At 35.4% G+C, this 19,331-nt stretch overlaps 1 protein-coding gene across 7 annotated transcripts in view; it reads right to left on the bottom strand.

Moving 5' to 3' along the window:
- MIPOL1 (mirror-image polydactyly 1) overlaps window positions 1-19,331 on the bottom strand; it is a 322,444-nt gene that overhangs the window by 210,595 nt on the left and 92,518 nt on the right. For all 7 annotated transcript variants that reach the window (XM_060098154.1, XM_060098156.1, XM_060098157.1 and 4 more), the window contains exon 6: window positions 12,342-12,471. In XM_060098154.1, coding sequence (XP_059954137.1) covers window positions 12,342-12,471 — 130 coding nt within the window. The remainder of the gene's footprint in view (window positions 1-12,341; window positions 12,472-19,331) is intronic.

Genomic DNA, 19,331 nt, shown 5'->3' on the forward strand with positions numbered 1-19,331 from the left:
ACAAGAGAAGCCACCGCAATGAGAAGCCCATGCACCGCAACAAAGAGTAGCCCCCGCTTGCTCGCCACAACTAGAGAAAGCCCGCATGCAGCAACGAGGACCCAACGCAGCCAAAAATAAAATAAATAAAATAATTAAAAAGAAGAACTCTTGCACCTATTAAAGTCTGCCTTTGTAGTGCAAACTCATTCATAGACAATATGTAAATGAACAGGTATGGTTGTGTTCAAATTTGCATTTCTTTAGAAGTTTCAGGAAGTATTTGTCACAGATATCAAAGATCAACTACATAGTAATTTAGTCTCAACTAGATTATATAGAGTAGGGATGAGCAAACATTTTTTGTAAAGGGTCAGATAATATTTTAGGCTTTACCATATGTTCTCTGTTGCAGCTACTAAATTCTGCCTTTGAAGAAGAAAATCTATTCATAGACAATATGTAAATGAACAGGTGTCATTGTATTCAAATAAAACTTTATTTACAAAACAAGTGGAAGGCTGGATTTGCACCATAGGTCCTTACTTTGCTGATCCCTGATACAGAGTATTGAAAAATGAGATCAGATCTTTGATGTTAATACACTGTAAGTGCCAATTCAGTATATTTGACACATTTTTCTGAGGTGGGTCATTTAATATCTAGTTAAAGATAAAAAATCAACAATAGTGGCTTCCAGAAAATTAAATTCAGTCCTACAATAAGGACATTACTTACTGTATCACTTAAGAAAACAAAAATTAGACAAACAACTTACCTTTAAGAAAAAGGAAGCAATTTGAACAGTTATATAAGACATAATTTTCTATGTAAAATGACTTTTTAGGTTTAAGGTTTACTAGCAGCATGTACAACACATAGTTTTACTAGCTTAATAAAGACAAAGTAATAGTTGGTATTATATGACATACAGCCAACAAACTATACACTATGTATCATTAATATGAAGTTTACAATTAAACAAAAGAATTTCAACCTTTTGTAATCTTTAAATTATGCCTACAGCAGTCTAACTAGACAGTCATGATAATCAGTAAGAATATTGCTGAAGTAAATGTCCATAGGTTCAAGTTTCAATTGATTTCCTATACCATGCAAATTCTGACTGACAACCTTGCACTCTAAGTGAAAAGACTCATGCATGAAATGTCACATTTCTTGATTTATTCCTAAATCAGTCAATATCACATCTTTCCTTTCTGAACCTATAGTCCTTTACCTTGTTCAATGGGACGAAGCAAAACTCTGACACCCAAATGATAAAAAGAACTAGTGATCAGCTTATCAAAAAATTCTAAATTGTTTTTTTTTCCTCTAAGTCTCCTTTCTTACACAGTGCCACCTTTAATATAAAAAAATACACCAACAATAACAGATTGAAAAATAGATACCATGGTCTCAAAAGTTGGAATGTACCTATCTATGCAAACATGTCTATATTGGCATGCATATGTAAGTCATTTTAACCTGAATCCTTTTTACTTTTTCCTAGTTTTGGATAAAAACAAAAGAGACAAAGAAAAAAGCATTAAAAATTCAAGAGGTAAGGGAAAGCAGAGAAGTGGCAGAATAATAAGACAAGACAAACATTATACAGAAAGATGAAAAGTAGATTGGAAGTGGAAAAGATGATGAGAGAAAAAAGAAGGAAGGAATTTCCAGATTATAGGAAGAAGTAAGGAATTAAAACAAAAAGATGTGAAATAATTTATACAATTAAAAACAAAAAGATGTGAAATAATTTATACAATTAAAAAAAAGATGTGAAGTAATTTATACAATTTCATCTTATACTCAATGCCTCTAAATATGCCTTTCAGTCAAGCAAAGCTCAGTTATAAATTGGTTCTATCTTAACAAAGATTTAGTCTAAAATGCACTACTGAAGTTCAGAGCCTATAGACTTCAACTGAGTAGAAAAGAACCTCCACAGTGCCATTTAAAACTGTACTGACATGCTATGTGTTGTTGTTGTTGTTCTTGCTTCTTATGTATGATTTTTCCTGACCCCATCACCTGAACCCCTAGACTGTAATACAGCTGTCTATAAACTTTCCTTAGGAACCAATAATTCTTCATATCACTTGATACTATTTTAAGTATTTATGTAATTATTCATATTTACTTAATGCTGATCTTCTTAACTAAATTGAGACCACAATGCTGTGTTCCTAGCAACTAGCACTGTACATGACACATAATAAATATTCAATAAATATTTATTGAATGGACTAATTAACTAAAAGATAAGTCTTGGGATGGGACTGTTTTCCTTTTCTCCATTCCCCATTCCTCCCTCAATAGGAATGCTACCAAGAACAAAATGAAAAAGGCTCTGCCTCAAGGAACCTTAATTTTCATGTATTGTAATAAAAACTATAACAAAACATATGTACAGATTAAAGTAAATAGACAATGGAAGTTTTAAAAGTTTAGGGAAGAAGGATAGGCTCAATTTAGATCCATCACTTAAAGAGATAGAATGAACAAAACTAAGAGACCAATTTAATAGGAGTTCTGAGGAAGAAGTTTTTGTTTGGATATATGGGCAGGTGGTTGTGCTGATGATAGGTACAGGGAATTAAGGAGGATCGGGTTTCAAAAATAAATTAATAATTCCATTTTGGATATACTAAGGTTGAGATGCCTGTATAGCTCTGAGGCAGATGAGTCCTACAATGTGTAAATGACTGACTATGACTCTTTGGGCAGGTAGTCAACCACTCTAAGTTTTTTCACCTATAAAGCCTGAATATCACTCAATGAGTTGTGACATTGTATAAAAAACTGATTTGTTATCTTTTGGGGGTGAATTTTATTTCTAAAAAGAGTAAAAACTATTTAGAAGCAAATTTTATGAATAAAATTGGTGATCAATCTACATAAAAGATTTATGGTCATAAGTTACATGCTAAGTATAGTACTGTGCAGCAGTTGACAAATTGAAGGTAATAGTACTTGCAAATCCCTAAAGAAAACTTCTAAAGTTATTAATAGCTGCAATACTGAAAAAAAGAAAAAGGATATCTATTTTGAAGAGTATGTTTAAGAACATTTGGTCCCAGCAACTGTTTTTGTAGATAAAAACAAACTGATTCTGAAAGGTATAAGGAAAGGCAAACGTACCAGAATAGTCAAAATAATTCTACAATAAAAGAGCAAAGTTTAGAGGGATGACATTATCTGATTTCAAGATGTAACAAAAAGATTTAGTAATCAAGAATGTGTGGTATTGGCAAAGGGATAGAAACACAGATCAATGGACAGACAAGTAAGTCCTGAAATTAATGCACATGAATAGTCAAATAACTTTTGGCAAAGGTGCAAAGGAAATTAGTGGAGAAATGATACCATTTTCAACAAATGGTACTGGAATAAATAAATGTCCACATGCAAAAAAAAAAAAGATCAGTTACATGTACCATGTATCACTTTACACAAAAATCAACTCAAAATAGATTGTAGGCCTAAATGTGAAACATGAAATTTATAACTCATAGAAGAAAACATAGGAGAAAACTTGGTGCGACCTTACATATGACAATGAGTTTTAGATTAAATACCAAAGTATAAAACATGAAAGAAAAAACAATCAATAAACTGGATTTTATCAAAATTTAAAACATATATCCTGCTAAGCACACTGTTAAGAGAAGAAAAATACAAAACAAGTACTGGAAGAAAATATTTGAAAACCACATACCTGAAAAACGACTTACATCCAGAATGTATAACGAACACTTAAAATTAACAAAAAGGAAACAAACAACCCAACTTAAAAAACTGGTCAAATATCTGAACAGACATTTTACCAAAGAAGATATACAGATGGTAAATAAACATATAAAAAGGAGCTCAATATCATCTGTCATTAGAGAATGGTTAATGTTCAAAATAAGAAAAAAAGCAAAACAAGAATGGCAATTCCAAATTGAGTAAGAAAGTATTAAAAAAATCAAAAGGATGGGAACATGTCAAAGGCATGTAGGAGCCACCTAAAAGAGATTCCAGTGGTCAAAGTTGGAATACTACACAATAGCGAAGATCAATAAAACTAAAAGCTGGTACTTTGAGAAGATAAACAAAACTGATAAACGGTTAGCCAGACTCATCAAGAAAAAAAGGGAGAAGACTCAAATCAAGAGAATTAGAAATGAAAAAGGAGAAGTAACAACTGACACTGCAGAAATACAAAGGATCATGAGAAATTACTACAAGCAACTATATGCCAATAAAATGGACAACCTGGAAGAAATGGACATATTCTTAGAACAACACAACCTTCCGAGACTGAACCAGGAAGAAAGAGAAAATCAAAACAGACCAATCACAAGCACTGACATTGAGACTGTGATTAAAATCTTCCAACAAACAAAAGCCCAGGACCAGATGGCTTCACAGGTGAATTCTATCAAACATTTAGAGAAGAGTTAACACCTAGCCTTCTCAAGCTCTTCCAAAATATATCAGAGAGAAGAACACTCCCAAACACATTCTATTTGGCCACCATCACCCTGACACCAAAACCAGACAAAGATGTCACAAAGAAAGAAAACTACAGGCCAATGTCACTGATGAACATAGATGCAAAAATCCTCAACAAATTACTAGCAAACAGAATCCAACAGCACATTAAAAGGATCATACACCATGATCAAGTGGAATTTATCCCAGGGATGCAAGGAATCTTCAATATGTGCAAATCAATCAATGTGATACACCATATTAACAAACTGAAGGAGAAACACCATATAATCATCTCAACAGATGCAGAAAAAGCTTTTGACAAAGTTCAACACCAATTTATGATAAAAACCCTGCAGAAAGTAGGCATAGAGGGAACTTTCCTCAACATAATAAAGGCCATATATGACAAACCAACAGCCAACATCATTCTCAATGGTGAAAAACTGAAACTATTTCCACTAAGATCAGGAACAAGCCAAGACTGCCCACTCTCACCACTATTATTCAACATAGTTTTGGAAGTTTTAGTCACAGCAATCAGAGAAAAAAAGAAATAAATGGAATCCAAATCAGAAAGAAGAAGTAAAGCTGTCATTGTTTGCAGATGACATGATACTATACATAGAGAATCCTAAAGATGCTACCAGAAAACTACTAGAGCTAATCAATGAATTTGGTAAAGTAGCAGGATACAAAATTAATGCACAGAAATCTCTGGCATTCCTATACACTAATGACAAAAAATCTGAAAGAGAAATTAAGGAAACACTCCCATATACCACTGCAACAAAAAGAATAAAATACCTAGGAATAAACCCACCTAAGGAGACAAAAGACCTATATGCAGAAAACTATAAGACACTGATGAAAGAAATTAAAGATGATACAAATAGATGGAGAGATGTACCATGTTCTTGGATTGGAAGAATCAACATTGTGAAAATGACTCTACTACGCAAAGCAATCTACAGATTCAATGCAATCCCTATCAAACTACCAATGGCATTTTTCACAGAACTAGAACAAAAAATTTCAAAATTTGTATGGAAACACAAAAGACATCGAATAGCCAAAGCAATCTTGAGAACAAAAAACGGAGCTGGAGGAATCAGGCTCCCTGACTTCAGACTATACTACAAAACTGCAGTAATCAAGACAGTATGGTACTGGCACAAAAACAGAAATATAGATCAATGGAACAGGATAGAAAGCCCAGAGATAAACCCACGCACATATGGTCACCTTATCTTTGATAAAGAGGCAAGAATATACAATGGAGAAAACACAGCCTCTTCAATAAGTGGTGCTCAGAAAACTGGACAGCTACATGTAAAAGAATGAAATTAGAACACTCCCTAACACCATATGAAAAAAATAAACTCAAAATGGATTAAAGACCTAAATGTAAGGCCAGACACCATCAAACTCTTAGAGGAAAACATAGGCAGAACACTCTATGACATAAATCACAGCAAGATATTTTTTGACCCACCTCCTAGAGAAATGGAAATAAAAACAAAAATAAACAAATGGGACCTAATGAAACTCCAAAGCTTCTGCACAGCAAAGGAAACCATAAACAAGACCAAAGGACAACCCTGAGAATGGGAGAAAATATTTGCAAATGAAGCAACTGACAAAGGATTAATCTCCAAAATTTATAAGCAGCTCATGCAGCTCAATATCAAAAAAACAAACAAACCAATCCAAAAATGGGCAGAAGACCTAAATAGACATTTCTCCAAAGAAGATATACAGATTGCCAAGAAACACATGAAAGAATGCTCAATATCAATAATCATTAGAGAAATGCAAATTAAAACTACAATGAGATATCATCTCACACCGGTCAGAATGGCCATCATCAAAAAATCTACAAACAACAAATGCTGGAGAGGGTGTGGAGAAAAGGGAACCCATGAGAATGTAATGGGAATGTAAATTGATACAGCCACTATGGAGAACAGTATGGAGGGTCCTTAAAAAACTAAAAATAGAATTACTATACAACTTAGCAATCCCACTACTGGGCATATACCCTGAGAAAACCATAATTCAAAAAGACTCATGTACCACAATGTTCATTGCAGCTCTATTTACAATAACCAGGACATGGAAGCAACCTAAGTGTCCATCAACAGATGAATGGATAAAGATGTGGCACATATATACAATGGAATATTACTCAGCCATAAAAAGAAATGAAATTGAGTTATTTGTGGTGACTGGATTGACCTAGAGACTGTCATACAGAGTGAGGTAAGTCAGTAAGACAAAAACAAATACCGTATGCTAACACATATATGGAATCTTAAAAAAAAAATGGTTCTGAAGAACCTAGGGGCAGAACAGGAATAAAGATGCAGACGTAGAGAATGGACTTGAGGACACGGGGAGGGGGAAGGATAAGCTGGGACGAAGTGAGAGAGTGGCATGGACATATATACACTACCAAATGTAAAATAGATAGCTAGTGGGAAGCAGCCTCATAGCACAGGGAGATCAGTTCGGTGCTTTGTGACCACCTAGAGGGGTGGGATAGGGAGGGTGGGAGAGACACGTAAGAGGGAGGAGATATGGGGATATATGTATATATACAGCTGATTCACTTTGTTATAAAGGAGAAACTAACACACCATTGTAAAGCAATTATACTCCAATAAAGATGTTAAAAAAGAAAGCTGGAATACTCCAATCAACAAAATAACATAGTATTAGATTATAATTCAAAGTATTAAATGAATATCAGTGAGTCCATACAGATATAACTAAATAAAAAAATGAGGGATACAAATGTCCTGTACTGAAGAATTACAAATAATTTCTGTAGATATTCTCTGCTGAGGAAGCTAGAACTCAATTAACCTCGTAGCCCACACTCCCCAGCCCCATCACTGAGTACGGGCTGCACTTTAGTGATTTGCTTCAAAGAGCAGAGTTTGAAAGAGGAATGTGGGTAACTTTACAGAAGAGAAACATGGCAAGTACCACCTTGGCCAGGTGACCAAGATTAACATCACTGGCTGTAAGTCATATTGATAGAAGATAACCTTGAAATGATGTGATGAAAATGGCATTTCACCCCTGTACTCTCTGTCCCATAAAACCAATACCTCAGTCTAATCATGAGAAAAACTTTAGAAAAACAGAAATTGAGAAACATTCTATAAAATACCTGACCAATATTCCAGAACTGTCATCAAAAACAAGGAAAGTCTGAGAAAATGTCACACAGCAGAGTAGGCAACGGAGACATAGTAACTAAATGTCTATGGAATCCTGGATAGGATCTTGGAAAATAAAAAGGACATCAGGGCTTCCCTGGTGGCGCAGTGGTTGAGAGTCCGCCTGCCGATGCAGGGGACACGGGTTCGTGCCCCGGTCTGGGAAGTATCCCACATGCCGTGGAGCGGCCAGGCCCGTGAGCCATGGCCGCTGGGCCTGCGCGTCCGGAGCCTGTGCTCCGCAACGGGAGAGGCCACAACAGTGAGAGGCCCGCGTACCGCAAAAAAAAAAAAAAAAAAAGGACATCAGGGCAAAGTAGTGAAATCTGAATAAAGTGTGGCCTTTAGTAAATAGTTGTATAACAATGTTGGTTTCTCCCCTGTGACATATGTACCATAGTAATGTAAGATGTTAGCAATAAGGAAAACTGGGTGAGGGTTATAGGAACTCTGTACTATCTTCACAACTTTTCTGTAAATCTGAAAGTATTCTAAAATAAAATGTTTATTGAAAAAAAAAAGGCCAAGTAAAGATGGTAGAGTGAAATCTGAACACAGAAATCTATGTATCCCATCACATACCACTTGAATGGAAGATAAAAATTAATCAAACAGCAAAGGAAGCAGGACATTCATTATGTAATAATTTTTTGAAGTAGGGATAAGGTGGAGAGTGGAAAATGATTTTGAACAGGTTCAACTAACTTCTCTTTTTACACATGAAAATAGGTATTGAGAAGAGACAGTGACCTCACCAAATCCTGGAAATTTTTCATTAATACCACACAGCTTGGAAATAACCTGAGAGACCAATGAGTTGAGTAGACAGACCAGAGAAAAGTAAAGAAAATCTTCCTGCATTACTGAAGAATCTTTACAGAGGAAGCAAGTATCATCAGGGCTGGCCATTTTTTTTTTTTTTTTTTTTTTTTTTTTTTACTACACTGGTGGAACAAATAAAGCCCAAAAGAAATACTTCATGGAATCAGGATATCCACAAGATGAGACAGAGTGAGCCATCAGAGCAGTGCAAGACACCAAACAAAGTCCTTCAAGCAGAGGACAGAACTTCAAACAAAATCAGTATCTAGCCCCAAGGAGGTCTTCCCAACTACTACTCTTACCCCACTGCCTTACAGCAATGAAGAAAAGTGGCCCAGAAGCAATACCTAGCCAAGAATCAGAGGAGAAGACAAATAGGTTTCAAATAATATGAAATGTTTATCATGGAAAATTCACTTGCACTGTATCAGAACAAAGAAAAGTTCTTGACAATTTAAGCATGAGCAAGATGAAGAGAAATGACATGCCAACTATGAATTCACCACAAACACATGACAAAATATCATGCAAATGAGATAAAGATCATAATATAAAAGATAACATAAACCAAGAGAAAGAAGAAAATTGTCCTATCGTGGTTGGCATTCTAGAAAAACATAAGAAGAATATGAATTCAGTAAAAGAAGTTCAAAGAGAAAATGCCAAAACAAAAGAGTAGATGAATAGGAAAATTGAAAACTTAAGGATAGACCTGAAACTTATATAATTAAAGAAAGAAAGAAAACTTAAGGGAACATTGAGAATAAATAAACAAACAAAATATTTAATAAATGAACTAGAAAGAACAGGGAATGGGACAGTAACAATTGGAATTACTAACTAAAGGAAAGGCTTAAGAGTATCACAGTGAATGCAGAGAAAAAGACAGGAATTTAAATAATTATGAAGAGATAATAGATAAGGATAAAAGTTCCCTATAAAAATAACTGAAGTCTCTAAAATGGAAAACCTAAAAAAAAATGTAAAATTTCCCTGAAATAAAGGAAAAATCAAATAGTCTTTAGAAAGACATGCTGTGATTCTAAAAATATTAGATCAACACGAACATACTGATTAAGTTGTTCTACTTCAAGAATAAAGAATCATTCAAGTACCCAGGAAGAAAAAATTAAACCACCTATAAGTGAGGAAAAAAGCAATATGATTGACCTCAGACTTCTTTTCAGCCAAACTCAATGTCAGAAAAGTCAGTAACATTTTTACAGTGTTTAGAATGAAAAAATACTTGAGCCAGGAATTTTATTCATAACCAATTTGAATATAAGGATAACAAACAGCCAGTCTGGAGTATGTCAAAGTAGAGAATAAAGTATTTATAAACCCTTCCTTAAAAAGCTATTTGAGGGCTTCCCTGCTGGTGCAGTGGTTGAGAGTCCGCCTGCCAATGCAGGGGACACGGGTTCGTGCCCCGGTCTGGGAAGATCACACATGCCGCGGAGCGGCTGGGCCCGTGAGCCATGGCCACTGAGCCTGCGCGCCCTGAGTCTGTGCTCCGCAGCGGGAGAGGCCACAACAGTGAGAGGCCCGCGTACCGCAAAAATAAATAAATAAATAAAATAAAGGTTAAACAAGGGGGGCACTTTGGCTATAGAATCCAATACAGCTTTTACAAATTCTTTAAAAAGTAGAATTCATAAAGAAAAAGAAAAACAGGAGTTTAAAACTGTTATTTATTTCATAGCTGAGAGTCAAATAATATTGCTTAACTAAAACACTGCACAAAAAATATTGATGAGATTCCAACACCTTAATGTTTTTCCATCTCTTAAATTTAGACAGTTCTTTAGGGAATTAATGTATCTTACTGAGAGAAAACACTGCCTGAAGTTCAAAAATTTCTTCAGTTTCACTTCAATTGATTATTACTCTTCAATTCAAGTAACACTTATACAGCATTTGCTACAAGTCAAGTATTTTTCAATACTTACTAAATCATTTAGTCCTCATAACCACCAATATAAAATAGCCACTATTTCCCTGTTTTGTAGACAAAAAACAGAGTCCCAGAAACTCTGAATAATCTGTCCATGACTGTACAGCTAGGAAGCAAAAGAGTGAAGATTCAAAGACAGGTACCTGCGTCTGGAATCTGTGCTTTTCACCTCTACAATATAATGCCTCTCAAATAAAACACAATGTAGAAAATGAATTAATTTTTATCAAATTAATTCTATGTATGCATCTATTCAACCATCAACCATCTATCCTTCCAGACAGTAGTGTTTATATAAACAAAGAGAAATGTTTGTTATAATGTTTCCCTATTGATAAAGATATTCGGGAGTAGGCAGTGTGGAATTTAGCTAAACTTTTAAATTTAATTTTAGTTGTCAATGAGTTAATGTTTTTTAATGAGTCTCTCCATCTACTTTTTGAATGAGCTTTCAAAAAAAAATGAAACCATTAATATAAACAAAAGCCAAATCACATTACCTAGTCACAACCTGAATGCTACAATATTAATTATTTGATGCTTCTGTCTAATGAACCACCATGGGTTTTTTTGTCTTTTTTTTGGTTTGTTTTTTGGCAACGACCTGCAGCTTGTGGGATCTTAGTTCTCCAACCAGGGATCGAACCTGTGCCCCCTGCATAGGAAGTGCGGAGTCCACTGGACCGCCAGGGAGTTTCCCACCACGTTTTTATTTTTTTTTTAAATAAATTTATTTATTTATTTTTGGCTGTGTTGGGTCTTCGTTTCTGTGCGAGGGCTTTCTCTAGTTGCGGCGAGTGGGGGCCACTCTTCATCGCGGTGGGCGGGCCTCTCACTATCGCGGCCTCTCTTGTTGCAGAGCACAGGCTCCAGAAACGCAGGCTCAGTAGTTGTGGCTCACAGGCCCAGTTGCTCCGTGGCATGTGGGATCTTCCCAGACCAGGGCTCAAACCCGTGACCCCTGCATTAGCAGGCAGATTCTCAACCACTGCAACACCAGGGAAGCCCCCCACCACGTTTTAATTAGTATTTTATTGTGATCCCTCAGAGGCTAGCACCATATTGGGCACAGCAAACATTTGATAAATATATTGAGGGATCAACATAAAAATATTAGATTACTACATTCTATCTATCTTGCAAGTAACATTTCTAGATGCTCTCGGGCCTTTCTACCCAAAGTGGACTCCTTAGATTAGCATCATTTGCATGACCTGGGAGCTTGAAAAAAGGCAGAATCTCAGGCTCCACTCCAGACGTTATCTAACAAGAATCTGCATTTTAACAATATTCCCCAAGTGATTCGAGTACACATTAAAAGTGGAGAAGTAATTCTTTCCAGAGCGTTGTTTCTCTAAGTGCAGTACATTATTTACCTATACCAGAATCACCTGGTTCGCTTGCTAAAAATGTAGATTCTCAGGCTCTACCCTATTTCAGGTGTCAGGTTTCAGTTTAGAACCCACAGCTAAAAGACGTAAAAAGTAGTGGAGAATAGGAATGAGCACAGTAAGCAGAGAGCAGTAAAAGAACCCAGAGCTGAAATAAATCAAGCAGGTGATAATAAGGAGAGGGAAGAAAAGAGGAGTCACAAAGGAAGGTAGAGTAAGGATATCAACAACGGAACTATGAAGAAATAAAGAAAGTAACTGTACTAAGAGTGTTGTGCATTTCTTTCTTTCTTTTCTTTTTTCTTTTTTTAGTGACTGAAAACGACTAGCATGCCAAAAGTTTTAGAAAAAGGCTGTGGGGATATGGAATTTACCACTGTAACATATAAGCATCAGTAACATTTTTAAACATGTAACCACCACATAATTCATGTACTTTATAAATGCTCCTAATGTCATATGTAGTTTTAAATGTGTACATACAGTTTTAGAGACATTTCCATATGCTTGCATCGTGCAATTGCTTCATCTCTCTCCTCATTGGCTAACTGAAGTCGAGACATAATAGCTTCATCACGTTCTCTCTGTGCAAAATACACCTCTTCAACCAGAGCTACCAAAATATATAATTCATAATTAATTAGTGAAAATAAAATAAAAATGCATACTTTTAGCAAAAATAAAAAGCAAAAATTATCTTATTCAACTGAGTTAGCATCAATTAATTTGTTTACTTGAGAAAACATTATCTTTTTAAGCTACTGCAAAATTGAGATACTATTTCATACCCATAAAAGCAAAAATTAAAAGGTCAAATAGTAAAAAATATTGAGCGTGTGAAACAAAGGAAACACTCAAATATACTGCAGATAGGTGTATATGTTTCGACAACCATCTGATGAGCAATTTGGCAATGCTGAAGTTGTGCCTAGTCCATAACCTGGCAAATCTCCTCTTTGGTATGAAGCCTAGAGAAATTCTTGCACATGTACACAAGGAAACATGTATAAAAATGCTTAGGAACAATGTATAAAAATGTTTATTTCAGCATTATATAATAGCAAAAAACTTACAAATAACCCAACTGTCCAATAACTAGAGCAGGAATAAATAAATTACCATACATTAAAAATGGATGCATTTAAATGCAGCATTTAAATGAATTAACTATGGACAAATGGACAAATCTCATAAATGAAAATCTGACAAAAATAGCAAGTTGCAAAATAAAGCAAATCTATTATTCGTGGATAGACACAATTAGTAAAAAATATTAAAATAAACATGGAAATGATAAACACCAAATTCAGGACAGTAGTTACCTCAGTAAGATAATGGAAGGAGAGAAAAGAGGACAGTAAATGGGGGCAGAGTTGTGTTGGTTTAGCACTGAACATCTCCAGGGGCACCATTTATATCAATTATAATACAAATGACATCATGTAAATTTCTGCAGCACTATATAGGGAGCTTTTATGTTACCTGAAATTGTCATTTCTCAAACTTAATTTCTACTTGAAATCTTACATAACTTTAAAAATATCACTGCAATTTTAGACAGAAAGGGGCTCAAATACTTGGATCACTGAACCAAATTTATTTATACTGTCAAACCACAAAATAAACTTAGGAAAGACATTTGAAATGTTCTTTTAGGTCATAAAACACTAAGATTTGTCATAGATTAATACACTGTTAATCAAGATAGTTACTTTTATATTACTTAAATTATAAGTAGTGGAAAAGAAAGAAAACCCTGAGAAAAAAGCAACTGTATCTTTTCCATAATACAGTATAAAATGGAACATGCAATGGCAAAGCAAAAGTCAAAACCACTTCTAAGAAGCTAAGCCTGAGGGAAGATGAATAAATTAATTAATTCATCAAATATTTATCAAGCTCCTGTGGCAGTCATCAATCCAGTTTTAAGGAATATGAATATAGCAGTCTAAGAAGTCCTTGTCATCCTAGAGTATACATTCTACTACAGGAAAACAGACAGTAGAGAGTAAAACAGGCCAAAAATTAGGTAGGTAGGTAGGTAGGTATGTAGATAGATTGCTTTGAAGGAAAATACAGCTGTATCAGAGAAAAGAGTGATTTGGTAGATGGGGAATAGGGCAGACTATTTTAGAAAGGGTGGTCAGAAAAGACCTTTTTAAATAAGTGACATTTCAGCACATTCAAATAAAGAGTAACCATATTCATATTTGAAAGTAGACTAAGCTGAAGAAAAACCAGGATAAAGGTCCTAGAAGTATTAGCGATATAACAGCAATATGGCTGGAGCACAGACAGGGTGAGAGTTTTGGGAGATCACACTGTAAGTCACAGCAAGGAATTAAGATCTCATCTAAATATGATGGTAGCCAATGGCGGTTTCTGAGCAAGGAAATGACAGCATCACATTTACGTTTAAAAAGGAATTCTGGCTTCCAGGTGAGAAGTAGTTCATAGGTGGGGCAAACATGGAAGCAAATTCCAGTAGGGAGACTATAGGAGTGGTTCAAGCAAGAGTTCACATCAATAACCCACAAGAATAACCCTTTCCCTGAAACTTTAAGCTACCTAGAAATAAATATCAACTTCTAGAATAGGAACAATGTTTCAGAAGGAAACTCCCAGAGATTAGCATTCAGTATGTGGAAGATGCAGGGATCACCTGCATCAATTTCCAAAAGTTGCAGGTTGGATTGATTGTACATGCCCCTTAACCCAATATTAGATTATTTTAAAAGTCCACATAAGAAACAATGAAATCCTGAATTAAGACAAGGGCAGCACAAAAGAGAAAGAAAATAGATTCAATTCATAACAAAAAGTATGTACCAAATTTCAGAGGAGAGAAAAATAGGACAGGTGACTTCACTAAGGCATCCCTCAACCTATCAAAAGGTAATGTCCATGAAACTCTGGGGTAACCAGGCTACTCTTCTCTTTACTGCTGCCACATAGATTCCAAGGCAAAAAAAAGTCTTAGCCCAGCATTCAAGGAAAACTGGAGTCTAGTTCTAGCCTACCTTCCAGCATCATCTACCACCATATTCCCTTTAGGACAGTATTTCACAAAATATAGGATGTGAAACACATTTTTTAATAGTTATGTCACTTTAATGTATATTAGAAAACCATAACTAGCACATCAGACCTATAATTTCTGAGTGGCATTTAATTTAATGTCCAATTAAAATTCAAATTTCTTTAAATTACCCATATTGTTGAGGTAGATGCCAAAAAAGGGTAATTTTCCATTATTTCATTTATTTAAAGTTAATAACAAAAAAGAATGGCCTGGCTATTAAACTTAGGATAATGGTTACTAAATTTTGGAGGTAGTACTAGAAGGGAGGATGAGGAACTTTTCATGATATCTGGTGATATTCTATTGGTAATATTTGGTTTTTTTACATCTGGGTGCTGGTTATATACAAGTGTGTTCACTTTCTGAGATTCATAAAACTGTACAGTTATTTGTGCACTTTTTGGGTACAGACGTTAAAACTAAAAAAAATTCCATTATAATATATACTTATCTAGTTAAAAAGGTGAGATCTTTAAAGAAAAACATTAAGTGAATAACAGGAAAAAAGTTAGCATATATGATAAAATCTTCGAGAGTATATGTTAGGATTAAATTTTAAGCAACACAGCCTTGTCCTTCTGGTCAAGACAGGGTAACAGGATCCAAATTTGTATTCCCACTTAAAACAATTTTTTTTTTAATGGACAAAACATGCATGGGATGACAGCTTTCAAGTTGATAAGGAAACAAAGACAGTGACCTGAGAGAGGAAAACAAGAGTTGAGCCCTACGACTGGCCCAGCTTAATACACTGAAAGTTTTCTGGACATGGCACAGGAAAGGAAGAATCCAGGAGGAGGCCAGCAGACTCCACAATTTGATTTTTTTTTTTTTTTTTGCAGTACGTGGGCCTCTCACTGTTGTGGCCTCTCCCGTTGCGGAGCACAGGCTCCGGACGCGCAGGCTCAGCGGCCATGGCTCACGGGCCTAGCCGCTCCGCGGCACGCGGGATCCTCCCGGACCAGGGCGCGAACCCATGTCCCCTACATCGGCAGGCGGACTCTCAACCACTGCGCCACCAAGGAAGCCCAGACTCCACAATTTGAAGAGAGAAGAGTCTAAGGAAAACAAAGCAGCTAGAATTCACAAGACAGACTATCAGAGGAAAAAACAGCTGCAAAGAGAGAAAGCTTTGGAGACATGCAGAGGGTATTCCTCAAGAAATCAGCTGAGGACTGAGCACACACACGTGAGTAAACTACCCATGCAGGGGAAAGAGCCACCTGAAAGTTTCAGAGGCATCAGTGCCCTGAGCTCCACAAAACCAAAAATAGTACGTGTTCCCACTAGCCGGATTGGAAAAACTCATGATTCATGATCTACTACATAGAATACACAGAAGGATCTTGCTTCAGTAGTGGGGATTAATTAAGCCTAGATTAAACACTGCTCTGGTAATAACCTACCTATCTTTAAAGCATGACCCAGAAGTAGTGACCTGTTTCCAAGAAACATAACTATATCTCAGAACAAAGCTCAAAAATATTTTATAAAAATACAAAAATACCAGCTCCCAAAATGGTAAAGTTCATCATATCTGGTATCCAATTATGAGACATGCAATCAAGCAGCAAAATTAGGACCCATAAAGAAAATTTAATCAGCTAAAACTTATCAACATTTTGTCAACTAATACATAACCTTGTTTCATGTATGTTTCTTTTTAAAAACACCTTAGTTAATATATATTGTTGATTTATTAGCACTGAACTCATGGCCAACAGGACAATAACTCATGCCTGAACAAAGTTTATCCATAACACACAACACAGCCTTCCGTGCTTCAGGAACATTAGACTGCATTTCAGCACGGAGCTGTTTTAAACAGTGCAATCACCAATAGAAGGTACAAAAATGCAATAAATGTAGCACTAAATAAGCTGCAAAAAGGACACTTATTTATGATATAAGAGCTGAAACATAAAAGCAGAGTGTGGCCTTAAGATGATCAGATTGTTTTTCTTTTCTTGGTGTGTCACTTTGGTAATATTGATAGATTTTTAAATGGTAAACCAACCTTGCATTCCACAAAATAAATCACAGTCCCAAATGCAAAACCTAAAATTATAAAAGTTCTGGAGGAAAACCTCTTTGACTTTAGGTAGGCAAAGTTTCCTAACTATAATAATAGCAAAGCATAAAACAATTTTTAAAAATTGGTAAGTAGGACTTCAATTTAATTCAATTAAAAATTTCCACTCTTCAAAAGATGCTAAGAAAATGAAAAGAAAAGCCACAGACTGGAAGAAAATAATTGCAAAGCATATATCTGACAAAAAGACTTGTATCTAGAACATAATTTTAAAAACGCTCAAAGCTCAATAATAAGGAAACAAAAAACCCAATTAAAAATTGGGCAAAAAACTTGAACACTTTTTTCAAAGTAGATATATTGATGGTAATAAGCACAAGAAAAGGTGCTCAACAGCTTTAGTCATTACAGAAATGCAAATTAAAACTGTGAGATAGCCACCACACACAGCTGACCCTTGAACAACACTGGGGTTAGAGGTGGACCCCCCCATCACCTCCTGCAGTCAAAAATCCATGTATAACTTTACAGTTGGTCCTCTGTATCCACAGATGCAGAACCGCTGATCATGTAGTACAGTAGTATGTATTTATTGAAAAAAAAATGTGCATATAAGTGGACTTGTGGAGTTTAAATCGGTTTTGTTCAAGGGTTAACTATACAAACCTATTACAATGACTTATATGAAAGGCTGATTAAAGATGTTGGCAAGGATGTAAAACAACCTGGAACTTTCATACACTGCTGGTGGAATGTAAGATAGTATAATCACATTATGTCAGTTTCTTAAAAAAGTAAACATAGGGCCTCCCTGGTGGCGCAAGTGGTTGAGAGTCCGCCTGCCGATGCAGGGGATACGGGTTCGTGCCCCAGTCTGGGAGGATCCCATGTGCCGCGGAGCGGCTGGGCCCGTGAGCCATGGCCGCTGAGCCTGCGCGTCCAGAGCCTGTGCTGCGCAACGGGAGAGGCCACAACAGTGAGAGGCCCGCATACCGCAAAAAAAAAAAAAAAAAAAAAAAAGTAAACATACACCCACCACAAGATTCAGCTACTCCACTCATAAGTATTTATCCAAGAGAAATTAAAGCATAGAAATTAAAGCATATGTCTAAATACAAAGACTTCAATACAAATATTCATAGCATCTTTATTTATAATAGCCAAACCCCAGAAACACCCCAAATTTTTAGTAACAGATGAATGGTTAAACAAACTATGTAACAAATTGTGCTAGAACAACTGGATTTCTCATGTATAAATCCAAATGCTTTTAATCAACAGTTTACATAAAGTTAAGGAATTCTTGCTATGAACACAGCTTTTGGAAGATCCAGTAGTTTCCAGTACAATTTTCATATATTTTTTAAGGCTGTATCATTACTCCTATGTGGTTGTCTGTGCCACATTATTCTGCTTCTATGTATCAATTCATCACGCTGTTTTGAAAGAAATTTCTGCCCATAATGTAGTACACAGTTTTATTTTCCCCTTCTAGTTGTATACAATCTCCTAGGAAGGATATTCATAACAGCTTAGAGAAAACAACATGATGTATTATAAAGAATATGGGCTTTAATTCAGATCCAAGGTATTGTCACAGTAAAGTTAGGCAACTTGTTTTTTTTATACCTTTCTTAAATTATGTTAGTCACCATTCAGGTGTATAAAATGCACAGAATACCATCAGTTACATTTATTAGGGGAAATTAAATGAGATGATATATAAAAGCTCTTAGTCAAATAAAGTAGATTCTCAACAAACGTTAGTTCCATGCCACCAATACCATCATCACCCTCAATCCACAGACTCACAATTTGGCTTCATTTCCACACACAGTAAAAATGTGATTTTGATTAATTTGGACCATTTATATCTATAGCCATTTCAACATTTCTTGCTTTTTTCATTTTTACCTTTTTCATTGGCATGCAAAAACTACAAATGGGAACTGAAGGAGAGATTATTCAGAACACATTCAGAACACTACAGTTTAATGACATAGGTCTGTACAAAATATGATATTCTAAGATATTTTTACATTTTTACATTATAAAATACTTCTAATTTGTGGGTCAGATAGGATGCGCAAAATGATGCTAAACAGTCACCTAGGTACAGATTAACATGTATGTTATATTGCCCTGTAATATTCTGGCATATTGAAAGGTTAAAACACTATTTACTAAACTTTAAATGCCGACAGGCTTCCTATCACTTCTGTATAGTGTGATGAGATCTTTATAAAGTGACATTTAATGTAAGCTGTGTTCTACTTTATATACAATAACACTTGATTGAAAAGGTAAGGCTGTTAATATCAAGGGCTTTAATAAGTCTTGTTAACTCTATGCCTAAAAA

The sequence above is a fragment of the Mesoplodon densirostris genome, chromosome 4 (genome assembly GCF_025265405.1).
Source record: "Mesoplodon densirostris isolate mMesDen1 chromosome 4, mMesDen1 primary haplotype, whole genome shotgun sequence".
NCBI lineage: Eukaryota > Metazoa > Chordata > Mammalia > Artiodactyla > Ziphiidae > Mesoplodon > Mesoplodon densirostris.